The 14430-nt window shown below is 40.5% G+C and overlaps 1 protein-coding gene across 6 annotated transcripts in view; it reads left to right on the top strand.

Moving 5' to 3' along the window:
• rock2a (rho-associated, coiled-coil containing protein kinase 2a) overlaps positions 1–14430 on the top strand; it is a 37192-nt gene that overhangs the window by 19572 nt on the left and 3190 nt on the right. For 4 of the 6 annotated variants that reach the window (XM_057341298.1, XM_057341300.1, XM_057341299.1 and 1 more), the window contains exons 4-30: positions 1477–1614; positions 1770–2030; positions 4004–4148; positions 4239–4377; positions 4489–4580; positions 5318–5477; positions 5550–5613; positions 5812–5823; positions 5916–6044; positions 6228–6455; positions 6743–6989; positions 7177–7283; positions 7500–7659; positions 8161–8321; positions 8427–8611; positions 8698–8767; positions 8867–8970; positions 9067–9253; positions 9339–9432; positions 9529–9623; positions 9720–9911; positions 10465–10633; positions 10995–11065; positions 11752–11840; positions 11942–12020; positions 12096–12354; positions 12654–12867. In XM_057341298.1, the coding sequence (XP_057197281.1) occupies positions 1477–1614; positions 1770–2030; positions 4004–4148; positions 4239–4377; positions 4489–4580; positions 5318–5477; positions 5550–5613; positions 5812–5823; positions 5916–6044; positions 6228–6455; positions 6743–6989; positions 7177–7283; positions 7500–7659; positions 8161–8321; positions 8427–8611; positions 8698–8767; positions 8867–8970; positions 9067–9253; positions 9339–9432; positions 9529–9623; positions 9720–9911; positions 10465–10633; positions 10995–11065; positions 11752–11840; positions 11942–12020; positions 12096–12354; positions 12654–12867 (3851 nt within the window). Of the gene's footprint in view, positions 1–1476; positions 1615–1769; positions 2031–4003; positions 4149–4238; positions 4378–4488; positions 4581–5317; positions 5478–5549; positions 5614–5811; positions 5824–5915; positions 6045–6227; positions 6456–6742; positions 6990–7176; positions 7284–7499; positions 7660–8160; positions 8322–8426; positions 8612–8697; positions 8768–8866; positions 8971–9066; positions 9254–9338; positions 9433–9528; positions 9624–9719; positions 9912–10464; positions 10634–10994; positions 11066–11751; positions 11841–11941; positions 12021–12095; positions 12355–12653; positions 12868–13690; positions 13961–14430 lie in introns of all 6 variants that reach the window. The other 2 variants (XM_057341295.1, XM_057341296.1) reach the window with 1 other exon arrangement.

Raw genomic sequence — 14430 nt, 5'->3', positions numbered from 1 at the left:
GAACAGGTTCAGTGCTCTTAAATTCTATTCTGTTCAGATGTTTCCACACACAACTGTCATGTGGTCTGTCTGTTTATTAAACCCCTTTCACACAGAACATTGATCCCAGAAAATTGCCATATTGTTCTTAGTGAACGCAAACACGTCCCGGGTTGTATTCCAGGATCGATCCCGGGATGGGGATCTAGTGACAGTGCCGGGATCAGTCTCAAAAAGCACCTTGTGTGAATAAAAGGCAGAAACAATGCCATAAGGGTTGTGTCGTAGTGATGATGCATGTGTCGTTGCATTTACGTAGTTTTCACGTGACTATAAACACATCTTAGTGGAACGGTACGACATGCGCTAGTTTATGATCGAAAAAATGCACAAGTGTGGTTTCTCAGGCTAGCATTTTCGTTGTACATTACACGTCACATTGTGATGTCAGAATGTCACATTATCTGTGTATTTTTCAGAATCTCTGTGTTTGAAAGGGGCTTTAGAAATTGCTTGTTGATTTATGAATCAAAACCAGATGGGTCTTATAGCAAGCCTTTGGAATCTTTGGATGATGTCATTTAATTATCATCCAAGCGTAAATCATCGCGAATTAGCACCTACGAATCACACTCTCCATCATTGGTACGGATGTAACTCTGCTACAGCGTCACTGAAGCATCTTGATTCATATGCAACTGAAAGCATTAAAAACTGAATGCACTTCATTTTAAACAAAATATTTTTAGTAATTGAATAAAAAAATGTAACGTCTAAGAGTTTTCACAAGTATTAATGGGATAGTTCACCCACAAATGAAAATTATGTCATGAATTATTCAACCACAAGTTGTTCCAAACCTGTATAAATTTCTTTTTTCTGTTGAACACAAAGAAAGATATTTGGAAGAATGTTAGCATCTGAGATTTCTGGGGCACCATTGACGACCATTAAACTCAATTTGAGGGTGATAAACTCATGAAAGAATTTTCATTTTTGGGTTAACTATCCCTTTAGCAAAAGTGTTTTGTGGTACTGTGTATATATATCTCTGTAAGATTTATTGTATCTGTGTAGATGTAGCGCATGTATTGTAGGCATTCATCCTGAACAGGACTCGGATATATAAATGAAAGACTGTGTGTGTGTAGTTTTGTATTGTGTAGCCTCTCTGGGTGTGTGTTTGTGACCGTCAGAGGAGGGATGCAGTGGGGCGCGTCTGAACAAGCCTGTCGACACAAAACAACATGATTACCCAGTGTTCTCCTCCATCAGTCTTCTGACAGGGCCTGTGTGGGTGCATTACGCCTGAAACACAACAACAGAGGGCGTTTTAAAATGTGCCTTTTTTTGTCTAACGGGCAAATAAATTCTCACAGGGTATTTATTTGTATTTTTAAGTTGTTTTGTGGGAGGGAGACGCAAAGACTGGAGAAGTTGTTTGATGAAGATGTGATATGTGCGTATTTTATCTGTGTTTTGTTTGTATGTGTGTAGGTTAGGCATAAGGCCTCTCAGAAGGTGTACGCGATGAAGGTGCTCAGTAAGTTCGAAATGATCAAGCGCTCAGACTCCGCCTTCTTCTGGGAGGAGCGTGACATCATGGCATTTGCAGACAGCCCATGGGTCGTACAGGTGAGACATCCAAATAACACTGAACACGTGCGCAAGCTTTAGGAAAACAACTTGAATATACATCTGTATTCATCACTGTCTACTCTTTTTAACCTAACTATTTCTTTCTCTCTTGTTTCCTTCTCACGTGTCCCCCCGTCCCGTCTGGCCCTCAGCTGTGCTGTGCGTTCCAGGATGACCGCTCTCTCTATATGGTTATGGAATACATGCCGGGAGGTGATCTTGTCAATCTCACCAGCACGTACGACGTTCCGGAAAAATGGGCAAAGTTCTACACGGCCGAGGTTGTGTTGGCTCTGGACGCCATTCACTCCATGGGCTTCATTCACAGAGACGTCAAACCAGACAACATGCTGCTGGACCGTCACGGGCATCTCAAACTCGCAGACTTTGGGACATGTATGAAGATGGACGAGGTGAGGGGTTAGGGCGTGTCTGGGGTTGTCATGAATGCGAGTGAAATGCTTGTCTTGTAGAGCCCTGCCTGAATGTAATTGCATGCTAAATACTTTGAATGCATGCTGGTTCTTGTCCAAACTCGACTTTTGAACTCAAAGGACCAGGAAAGCCTGTGCTGTCTTTTCATTCCTGTATGTCCGAGTGAGGAAGTCCTCAGGTGGGTTCAAAGGTCATGGGGTCAGACTGATGCGAAAAGCACAGTTGATGCTGATTGAAGAATCGAGTCAACAACATTTATTGTTATCAGGGCAACAAACAGAGTAGTTAAAGGCGGGGTAACCGATTTCCGAATTACGCTTTAGACAACCGAGTCGGGCTGAGTACCAAAACAACCTTGTAGCCAATCAGCAGTAAGGTGCACAGTGCACAGGACGGACATTAGCCGAGCCGAGCGCTGACGAAAGCGAAAGATGGGGGTAGGGGTGTGTTTGTTTTGGTGATTTGAACATCAACAACGGCTAAGAGAAATCGGACACCCCGCCTTTATAAATACTACTCAGTTGCAATAAAAATGAATTGTGACTGAGGCATTCAGTCCCTAATGCTCTGCCTTTTGTGTTTAATAAAAAAGAAAGTCATAAGAGTTTAAGTGGAAAAACCTGAGGGTTAGTGAATGATGACAGAATCTCAGGTGTACTGTCCCTTTAATTTCCTTCGTCGTTTGTGCTAGTGTAATAACCATCTTTGTGGTAATCCAGTGGTTAAGAATCTGGGATGGTTATGCTAATGTTATTGTTTTGGTTGCCTCTAGCAGTTTTAAAATCGCTCCATCTTCACTACCACTGCATACACATTTGTTTCCAACCATATAAAAACACACAGGCTGTTGTTTATAAAATAAAAAAATGAAATGAATAAAAATAGCTTTATCTAATCGATTATTAATGTCAGATAGACCTAGACTCTAAAATAGTATCAATTCTATTGAACATTTATGGAACATTTATCTGCGAAGCACATTGCTATGACCCATATGTTACCCTGTATGAAATCATAGCCAGAAATGACAAAAATCTGTAATGTGTGTTTATCACTGTAAATGTTAAATACATTGTGATGGATTTTGTACTCAAATTTTAATTAATAAAACTGAAATTAATTATTGTGAACACTGAAATTGATTTTACTGATGCTGTTTTATTTTGCCCAAAAAATACTTCGTTGGCTTTACTGAAAAGTGATTTCCACTTTTGACATCTCCTTAGTCCGTATTAAAGATGTCACAGTTATATTTTCACAGAATGTTCTTTACGCTTTTGTGAAATTTATGTAGAAAACTGTAAATCAAAAAGACAGTTAGGGTCACGCATTATAAGTATGGTAGGGGGGAGCATTTTTGAAAATGAAAATTCTGTCATCATTTACTCACCCTGTGGAATTTCATCCCTGTATAAATTACTTTGTTCTGATGAACACAAAGAAAGATATTTGGAAGAATGTTAGCAATTTTCAGTTCTTCGCCAACTTCGCCGAAAAATTAAATGGTAGTCAAATGTGCCCCAGAACTGTTTGTTTTCCTATATTCTTCTCATTAAATTCTTATCTAATTATGTGTTCAACAAAACAAAACAAAAATTTCTAATATGGTAATGGATGATGTCCCAGAACTGAAAATTGCTAACATTCTTCCAAATATCTTTTTGTTTAAATAAAACGGAAATGTATACAGGTTTGAAACAATCTACTGGTGAATAAATGATGACAGAATTTTCATTTTTGGGCGAACTATCCCTTTAATTCTGAGCTGGTCTTCATATTCCAACATCTATCTAATGAAGTGAAGGTGAATATAGTGGTTGTGTGAACATATGGTGCCATCTACAGTACAGCTGCAGAACTACATCCCTAGTAACTTTTCCCAAGTCAAGATTTACTTTCAGAAGCCTGTTTATTGAAAGGTCTTCAAAGATATTTCATTAATTGATTACAGACAGGGATGGTTCACTGTGATACTGCGGTCGGAACCCCTGACTACATCTCACCAGAGGTTCTTAAGTCTCAAGGAGGGGACGGTTACTATGGACGCGAGTGTGACTGGTGGTCAGTTGGAGTATTTATCTACGAGATGCTGGTCGGTGAGTCAGGAACGTGTGTGTGTCTTGTCCAAAACGTGGGTTTGCAGCATTTATTTCATGAGATAAACGCCTCTGTGTGTGTTTGTGAAGGTGATACGCCGTTTTATGCCGATTCACTGGTGGGGACTTACAGTAAGATTATGGATCATAAGAACTCTCTTAACTTCCCTGATGATGTTGAAATCTCTCAAGAAGCCAAAAACATCATCTGCGCCTTCCTAACAGACAGGTGAGATCTTAAACGCATACATGTGTTTGAAAATGACCAGGTTATTACTCTGATTCTGTATGCTTAACTCCTCAAAGTTTGCACCAGTTTGCATATGGTTTTACGTTGTAGGGAAGTTCGCTTGGGTCGAAATGGCGTGGAGGAAATTAAAAGACATCCTTTCTTCAAAAACGACCAGTGGACATTTAGCACCTTAAGAACAAGTGAGTAAAACATGTGTTCAATACCTCATTACAAAGAATACTACTGTTAAAAAAATGCGAAGGCATACAGCAGTTTTCTTCCTTAATTTAAAACAAAAGCAAGAATTCACAAAAAAAAAAAGATTATGAATGTGCCATAAAGCAACAACTAAAGCTAAATATTATGGCTGGGACAATATATCGAAATTATAGAAATATTGCAAGGGTGCATATCACAGTTTGCATATTGCAATGGTAGGCAATAACTGGATGATTTTAATACATAAAAAAGTTAACAGTTAAAATTCTTATACTGTTTTAGGTCGATGCAGATAAAAGAGAGACTCGCACATGTATGTTAGGCATTTGTTTGCGTGAGAGCGTGTGTCTGCTCTGACAGAAAGAATGTGAAATGTATGTTGGTTATGTAATTTTCTATTTTTAAATATATTTGAATATACCTCAGATAGATTTTACAAACTTAAATCTTTATTTCATGAAACTTTGTATATCATGTTATTTAGCTAGTTATCGCATATCTTCAATATCGTGCAGCCCTACTAAATACAATTACAAAGAAAACGATTTTCATTTTGTCAGTTCTTATATTCCCTCACTGGTATGAAACCAAAATGATAATTTCAGCTCAACAAGAGGTTAACATTTCTAAAGAAAACTTAATCTCTTCAGTCAGTGCCCTGTAACTCCACTAAACATACACATTGTTGTTAAACTTCGCTGTCTCTCTCTTTCCTCAGCTGCAGCACCTGTGGTTCCAGAACTGAGCAGTGACATAGACACTAGTAATTTTGATGAGATCGAAGAGGATAAAGGAGAAGTGGAGACCTTTCCTACACCCAAAGCTTTCGTTGGCAATCAGCTGCCCTTCGTGGGCTTCACCTACTTTAAAGAAGACCAGTAAGGGTTGTTTTAAATCAAAGTGTTTTTGTTCTGTTTTGCTGTAGATTATCTGATGAGTGTTTGTTGCAGGTTGTTGAACGCTGTCAACAGTTCAGCAATGAAAAACGACCACCCCACATCCAGCAATAGAGAGGTACAACACACTCGACTTCCCAGCTTAATGTAGCACTGAGTTGATATTGTAATGAGATGCTGTTTTAGACATTGGAGCTTGTTTTTTACATAGCACAGTTTTACTGGTTAGAGTTTTTGCATTAGACTTGAACAGCACTGACAAAACTGTTGACCTTGAAACTACATCCTAACTTTTTCTTTCCTTTTTTTTCTACAGGACAATTTAGCTGTAAGTGTTCATACTCTTTCAACTTATAACAACACACACACATTCGAGATACAAGGTCATCTAAGACCATTCTTGTGTTGTTCTCCTCTCAGCTTCAGAAGAAACTTCACTGTCTGGAGGAGCAGCTCAATAATGAGATGCAGGCTAAAGATGAACTGGAGCAAAAATACAGAAACAACTTCAGCCGCCTGGAGAAGATCACCAAAGAGCTCGATGAAGAGGTGAGTGTCTGCTTCACCTTTAGAAATAAACATGACTATTCTGACGTCTGCTATATTCATTCATATTTATAAATAGAATAAATAACTCATTACCCTTATTGTAGGCTGTTTATGGTTGGTATCTGTTGAACCATAACTGTAACTATAGGTTTTGTAATGTGTATTTGCACGCTGCGTTTGTAGATAAATGGCAGGAAAGTCTTGGAGACGTCTCTGAGGCAGCTGGAGAGAGAGAACGTTCTGCTGCAACACAAGAGCGTTGAGAGTCACCGCAGAGCCGAGAGCGAAGCCGAACGCAAACGCTGCCTGGAGAACGAGGTGAACGGTCTGAGGGATCAGCTTGACGAGATGAAGAAGAAGAACCAGAACTCGCACATCTCCAATGAGAAGAACATTCACCTGCAGAAACAGGTTTGTGTGGCGGGGTTGTGACATCACATCCTGGATGTGGAAGGACACTTTTGCTATTCATTCAGCTTAGCATGAGAAGTCAGGTGGAGTTTATTCAAAAGCATGCGGTCTTGTTTGCCCATTTCTTTGGGGACATCAGTGTGGCTAGGTTGACATTTTATCGTGTGGAAGTAGTTTCAAAGTGGTCTGTATTTTACGTCCGTAGTTTTGACAAAAAAGTGAATATTTGCTGTGTATTAAAAAGAGAAGTTTATTCCATATCCATATGACAAACCTGTGTTTTTCAGCTGGATGAGGCGAACGCATTGCTGCGAGCAGAGTCCGACGCAGCTGCGAGGCTGCGTAAAACTCAAACGGAGAACTCTAAACAGCTGCAGCAGATGGAGGCTCATGTGAGAGAGCTGCAGGATAAATACTGCATGCTGGAGAACAGCAAGCTCACGCTGGAGAGAGAGAACATCACCCTTCAGGCGGCGCTGGACGCAGAGAAACGAGAGCAGAGCCAGGGCTCTGAGACCATCTTTGATCTGCAGGGTAAGAGTTTGCATCTGCTCTGAACATCTGTTACATGACTGACTCTTTGGACCTGTAACGTAAAGTTTGACAATTCAAACATAATTCAGACATAACACATGAGCAAGAGTGCTTTGGTTTGGCTAGAGGGATGAAACTAATGAAACAAATTGTTGTATAAAGATATTTATAACCTCTGTGTTTGTAGCCCGAATCTCTGGTTTGGAGGATGAGGTGAGACAGGCGAGACAGGCCCTGTCTAAAGCTGAGTCAGAAAAGAGACAACTTCAGGAGAAACTAACAGACCTGGAAAAGGTAACTAGACATCTCATTCCCTCCCATTTGTGTAATCTGTAAAAAGTCTTAAACTGTAGGAAACGGTAGACTTGGGCTCATGTATACTTGGTTAAACATTAAAGAGAGGTTAGATCTTAAATACGTTCAAATATGTCTGAAATTTCATAAGCAGCATTCATTTTATGTTGAATTTTCATTCTAATGGCCCTCCCCCTCTGCACATTTGTCCAATAGGAGAAGAGCAATCAAGAGATTGACATGACCTATAAGCTGAAGGTGTTACAGCAAGGTTTGGAGCAGGAGGAGGGGGCACACAAGGCAACAAAAGCTCGACTCGCAGACAAGAACAAGATCAGCGAGTCCATTGAAGGAGCCAAATCTGAGGCTGTGAAGGGTATGAGAGTTCACCGTTTAAATACCCCACTTATACAAGCGCTTTTATTTTCTTGTGTTGGCCTATATCTAGACAGACTTAAGATTTGTTTTTGGCGTTTTTGCCTTTAATTGTACAGCTATTGTTAGAGAGGACAGGAAGCGAAGTGGGAAAGAGAAGGGGGTGGGTTCGGGAAAGGACCACGAGATGGGAATCGAACCTGGGTCGCCCGATGCGCAACCGTGCCACATGTCGGTGCACTGCCCACTAGGCTATCGGCTCCGACATATCTAGACAATGTTACTGTTATTATTATTATTTACTTTTTACCTTCTAGCAGTATATTAGCATATAAAGGATTTTCAAGGTATTGACAGAAAGAAAACAAAGTTTGGATTTGTCGTATCATTTAGTAATGGCTGTAAAAAAGATGCAGCACAACAAATTGCAGGTCTTTAAAAGATGTCTGACTTTCAAAACTGATTGAAATGGAATAAACTGTGTACTTGTGTGTTTGTGCAGAGCTGGAACAGAAGCTACAGGAAGAGCGTTCCTCCAAGCAGCGTGTGGAGAACCGACTGTTAGAGCTGGAGAAGAAGAACTCCATGCTCGACTGCGACTACAAACAGTCACTGCAGAAACTCGAGGAACTGAGAAGAAACAAGGATAGACTAACAGAAGAGGTGTGTGTGTGTGTGTGTGTGTGTGTAGTTCAGCGTGTGTTAGTAACACTTTGTGGTGTTTGTTTCTAAACTGACAGATTCTGTCTCTCTCTCTTTGTGTTGTAGGTGAAGAATCTGACTCTGAAGATCGAGCAGGAAGTTCAGAAACGCAGTTTGACTCAGAATGACCTGAAGGTTCAGATCCAGCAGCTCAGCACCCTGCGTACGTCAGAGAAACAGCTCAAGCAGGAGATCAACCACCTTCTGGACATCAAACGCAGCCTGGAAAAACAAAACATGGAACTGCGCAAGTATGCGACGCGCGTATGCGTTTGTTGAACAGTATTACCATTAGTGATGTCATTATTTAATCGTGAGTGTGTGTGTGTGTTTCTAGGGAGCGTCAGGATTCTGATGGGCAGATGAAGGAGCTTCAGGATCAGTTGGAGGCAGAACAGTATTTCTCTGTAAGAACTTTTAACTACTCAAAGTCCTGTAAGGGTCCAAAAACAAGCATCTAACCAGACTCTCTTTCTCTCTCTCTGTATCGCTCTCTCGCTGTGTAGACGCTGTATAAGACACAGGTGCGAGAGCTGAAGGAAGAGTGTGAAGAAAAAAATAAACTCTATAAAGACATGCAGCAGGGTCTACCGGACCTGCAGGAGGAGAGGTAAATGTGTTGAAATCTGTAGAAATGACAGACATTTTTGGAAAATCTTCACGGATTTCCGTGTTTGTCTCAATTCGATGAACTTCTCTGTTTTAGGGATTCTCTTGCTGCTCAGTTGGAGATCACACTCACCAAAGCCGACTCCGAGCAGCTGGCGCGTTCCATTGCGGAGGAGCAGTATTCCGACCTGGAAAAGGAGAAGATCATGAAGGAGCTGGAGATCAAAGAAATGATGGCCAGACACAGACAGGAGCTCTCGGAGAAGGACACCACCATCACCTCGGTGAGTTACATGACGGTGTCGCTGGGATCGCAGTGGTCTTAATCTTGGATGGTGTTGACTCTGAACTGACGTATTTCCTATACAGTTAGAAGAAGCTAATCGCACTTTGACCAGCGATGTGGCAAACCTGGCCAATGAGAAGGAGGAACTCAACAACAAGCTAAAGGAGGCGCAAGACAGTGAGATCTCTTGCATGTTACAATGACTGCTAAATATGTACCTGACAGTTAGGGATATAGAACAAACCAAATGTTTTTTTCTGTTAAAATCTTCAGACCTGCAGAATATCATAAACGAAATGCAGACTGTCGCGCAGGTGAAACTTACCCTCGAGAAACAGCTGCAGTCAGAGAGAACTCTGAAAACACAGGTACACCACAACTAACACACAAGCCATTCAGAATCAATGTGAGTGTTATTTTATGTAACTGCTTAATTTAATTATTTTTTTGCCCCTCTTCTTTAGGCGGTAAACAAACTGGCAGAGATTATGAACAGGAAGGAGGTTAGAGGTGGAGGCAGTCGCCGTGGAAACGATACGGATGTCAGAAGGAAGGAGAAGGAGAACAGGAAGTTGCAGCTGGAACTTCGTTCAGAGAGGGAGAAACTCAACAGCACCATCATCAAATACCAGAGAGAAATCAACGACATGCAAGCAGTACTATGCTACTTAACTACTCAAACTTCCCATTTAAAGGGACAGTTCAGCCAAAATAAAAATGGTCATTATTTACTCACCCTCAAGTTGTTCCAAATCTGTGGACATTTCTTTGTTCTGGTGAACACCGAGTGAGATATTTGGAAGAGTGCTTGTAACCAAACAGTTCTTGACCACCATTGACTACCATATAGGAAATTACAATGGTAGTCAAACGTGCCCCAGAAGTGTTTGCTTTCCTACATTCTTCAAAATATCTCACTTTGTGTTCAACAAAATATACAAAAAGAAAATCCTACTATGGTAGTGGATTATGTCACAGGACTGAAAATTGCTAGCGTTCTTACAAATATCTTTCTTTGTGTTTAACAGAAGAAATTTATATAGGTTTGAAACAACCTGAGGGTGAGTAAATGAAGACAGAATTTTTATTTTTGGGTGAACTATCCCTTTAAGGCCCTTAAAGTATACTCTACAATCTGCACACAGATATTCGCATCAAGAGTTTTCTTGACTGGATTATGTAGTTATTACTCTTCTTTATCTCCCGCAGCAACTGGCGGATGAGTCGCAGGTGCGCATTGAGCTCCAGATGGCTCTGGACAGTAAAGACAGTGATATTGAGCAACTGCGCAGCCTGCTGAACTCTCTCAACGTCCATTCGCTTGACTCGGCCAGTATGAGCAGTGGCCCAGAAATGGACACGGATGAATCACTCGCAGGTACAGAATTCTGTTCTTTTCTGAACTTGAGGTTTTTTAAGGTCTTCACAGGGGCCGCAAATGTTTTTTTTCACTGTTTCACAGCTCTTTCTTTACTCACTTTCCTCTCTTCTTTTTCTGTATCCATGTCACCGTCTTTTATACCCGCTCAGTTTCGGTCATATTCTCAATGCAACTCTTGATCCTTCACCTCAGAGCCTAAGCACACAGGTGACCTGCATGGAGTTCAGTGCATGAACTTGTGAACTTTAGACCTGAGTGGTCCTCAGCTATTCACAAACTGTGCAGGCTTTTCTCACAAGCTTGTGTATTTATTTATAAAGAAATTGTATTATACATTATTCTTTTGCTTTTTGCACAGAGACAAGGCTGGAGGGTTGGTTGTCTTTACCTGTGAGGAACAACACCAAACGTTTCGGGTGGGAAAGAAAGGTACGTTTAGCAAAGGCTATAAATAGTCTCAGGAGACATCAAAGAATTAATTATATATATTATATTAATAATATACACGATTATATTAATAATTGTGAATGTAACAGTAAAAAAGTTGTAAGAGTCAAAGCAAATATTTTATGATTAAAGCATTGGCAAGATGCCTCAGAATATGAGAATTTCTAAAAGTGAAAGTTCACCCAAAAAGAAAAATTCTGTCATCATTTACTCACCCTCTTGTCATTTCAAACCTGTATGACTTTGTCTTCTGCAGAACGCCAAAGAAGATATTTTGAAGAATGTTGTAACCTTTTGTGTCCATACAGTAAAAGTGAATGAGGGCCAATGCTGTTCGGTTACCAACTTTCTTCAAAATATCTTCTTTTGTGTTCTGCGGAAGAAAGAAAGTCGTAACGGGTTGAAATGACAAGAGGGCAGAATTTTCACTTTAAACCTGAAGAAATGTTCAGGTAATTTTATGAAGGTAATAATTCAAGAACAAAGAACGAACATAAAAGTATCAACTGTAAACTGCAAGTACTTCGTGTATTTCACCGTTATCAAGTGGCTTTGTAAGCAATAGACCCGACCCAAAAAAGTTAGAATGCTAGTCATGTACCATGATCCCATGTGTTCTTAATCATGCAGCGTTTCAGTGAGTGTTTTGCTTCTTTTTATTCCTGAAGTATGTTGTTGTGAGCAGCAAGAAGATTCTGTTCTACAACAGCGAACAGGACAAAGAGCATTCCAATCCTTACATGGTGTTAGACATAGAGTGAGTCCGTTTTATCCTTTCAGTCCGTTTCTTTAATGCATACTGTACATGCTGTTGACTGACTCCGCCTCATCTGCTATCATCTCCTGTTTTCTTGACAGTAAACTTTTCCATGTGCGTTCTGTAACCCCATCCGACGTTTATCGTGCTGACGCCAAAGAGATCCCCAGGATATTCCAGGTATTGCCGTTGACCAATCTTTATAAGGTGGCACACTTTCACGAAGTTCCTAATCACTTGTTATTGGTTCCCTAGATCTTGTATGCTAATGAGGGCGAGAGCAAGAAGGAGCAAGAACTGGAGGCTCTTCCTGGAGACAAGTCTAGCTACATTTGCCATAAGGGTCATGAGTTCATCCCCACCCTCTACCACTTCCCAACTAACTGTGAAGCCTGTACCAAACCCCTGTGGAACATGTTCAAACCACCTCCAGCCCTGGAGTGCAGGAGATGCCACATCAAGTGCCACAAAGACCACATGGACAAGAAGGAAGAGGTCGTCGCTCCATGCAAAGGTAAAAAAAAATGTTCTGCATACTTTATTACCATATGCATTTCAGCACATACCGTGCACATACTCAGAGTAGTTGTTGATCAATATCGGCCAGGTTGATTGTTATATAGAAATTAAAAACATACATTGACATTTATGCTTATGGCATGATGCGCTTAGCGAAAGTGACTTACAGTGCATTAAAACTATCATATTATCATATATTTTATCATTCAGTGCATTCCTTGGAAATCAAACCCATGGTCTTGGTGTTGCTTCCACCTCACCCCCTTTTCTTTTCAATGCTTTCTCTGTTTCCAGTGAACTATGATGTGTCTACGGCTAAAAATCTCCTGCTGTTAGCCATGTCTCAAGAGGACCAGCAGAAGTGGGTTAGTCGACTGATGAAGAAAATCCCTAAAAAACCTCCAGCGCCAGATGCCCCTCACCGCTCCTCTCCCAGGGTTCCCGTCAAAATGCAAACTAGTCAATCCATGAGAAGACCCAGCCGACAAATACCACCCGGCAAACCCAGGTGAGGTTTGACGTGCTTATTTCAATAGCAAATGTGTATTATTCACCTGTGTTCAACTCTTTAAACTGTCAGTACTCAGATCTGTCTCTTGAGTCAGAACTTTACATTAAAGCCAATATAGTTCATGGTTGGGAGCCAGATCAATAACATTTCTTAAAGGGACAGTTAACCCAAAATTGGATATTGTCCTCCTAAACATTTATGACTGAATTTCTAAGTTCAGAAAATATTTGTTTGGGATTTTGAAAAACTTCTCTTTTTGTCATACTGTACACATTTGGAAAACAAGAATGTGCAGTTAAAGGAAAGTGAAAATGATGTCTTCGTTTACTCACCCTCAAGTTGTTCCAAATCTGTATAAATTTTTTTGTTATGATGAACACGGAGAAAGATATTTGGAATTCCGCTTGTGACCAAACAGTTCTTGGTCACCATTGACTATCATAGTAGGAAAAATTGCTTTTACAAATTTCTTTGTTCTGTTGAACACAAAAGATGTTTTGAAGAATGTAGGACAGCAAACAGTTCTGGGGCACTGTTGACTACCATTGTCATTTTTCTTACTATGTAGTCAATCGTGCCCAAGAACTGTTTGTTTACAAGCATTCTTCAAAATATCTTTATGCAGATCTCAAGGGTGAGAGAATAATGACAGAATTTTTATTTTTGGGTGAACTGTCCCTTTAACAGATGTATAATTTTTGGGTGAACTTTCCCTTTAACATTATTCCAACATGGCTGTGAATAAAGTAGTAGCTTTCGCTTTAGAAACAACAATATTCGCCACTGGTTACGGACTCGAGCGCTGCTCTATGATACACAGGTTTACACGCAGCGTAAAGGAAGAGCATACAGCATGTGTGGAGAAATCTGGCTTCATCTACCACAAGGGTCATGAGTTTATCCCTTTACTCTACCACTTCCCTGCAAACTGTGAGGCCTGTACCAAACCCCTGTGGAACATGTTCAAACCGCCTCTGGCACTGGAATGTCAGAGATGTCAGATCAAGTGTCACAAAGAGCACATGGACAGAAAAGAGGAAGACCTCAGACCATGTACTCCAGACAGATTCGTGCCCCAGTTCACCACGGGGTGAGAAGGTGGCCGACCTGGAAATTGGATGGGGAATGTGTCGCTTTCCTTTGCTAACGGGACAGCTTCAGAAACCACTATCTTTTGAGAGTATTGAAGGGTACAGTCGCGGTGCTTGACTAGCATGTTAACTCGTATTGTTATGGCAAATTTGGACTAACCAGGTCTCAGATATAAAGCTTGAACTGTGTTGTATTATGCTGGTGGGAATACTGTGCTTGAGGCGAATCCAAGGAAACCGCTTGTGCACTAACAAAGCACTTTTTTCTTTGTGACTAGTAATACTTTTTAAGACTACACACTAAGTATCTGTCATAAGCTTTGGTGAATTTTTTTACACATTCTCACATAGAGCTCCATAGCTTGATACTGTATTCTAGAAACAGAAACATTCACTTAAACATTGAGGGATGGCACATCTTTAGATGAAATGGCTCAAAAATTACCTCAGAAATTCCAATGTGTGTCTT

This window comes from Triplophysa rosa, linkage group LG9 (genome assembly GCF_024868665.1).
Source record: "Triplophysa rosa linkage group LG9, Trosa_1v2, whole genome shotgun sequence".
NCBI classification, from domain to species: domain Eukaryota; kingdom Metazoa; phylum Chordata; class Actinopteri; order Cypriniformes; family Nemacheilidae; genus Triplophysa; species Triplophysa rosa.
The sequence above is the reverse complement of the archived record's forward strand: the minus strand, read 5'-3'. Positions and strand labels throughout refer to the sequence as shown.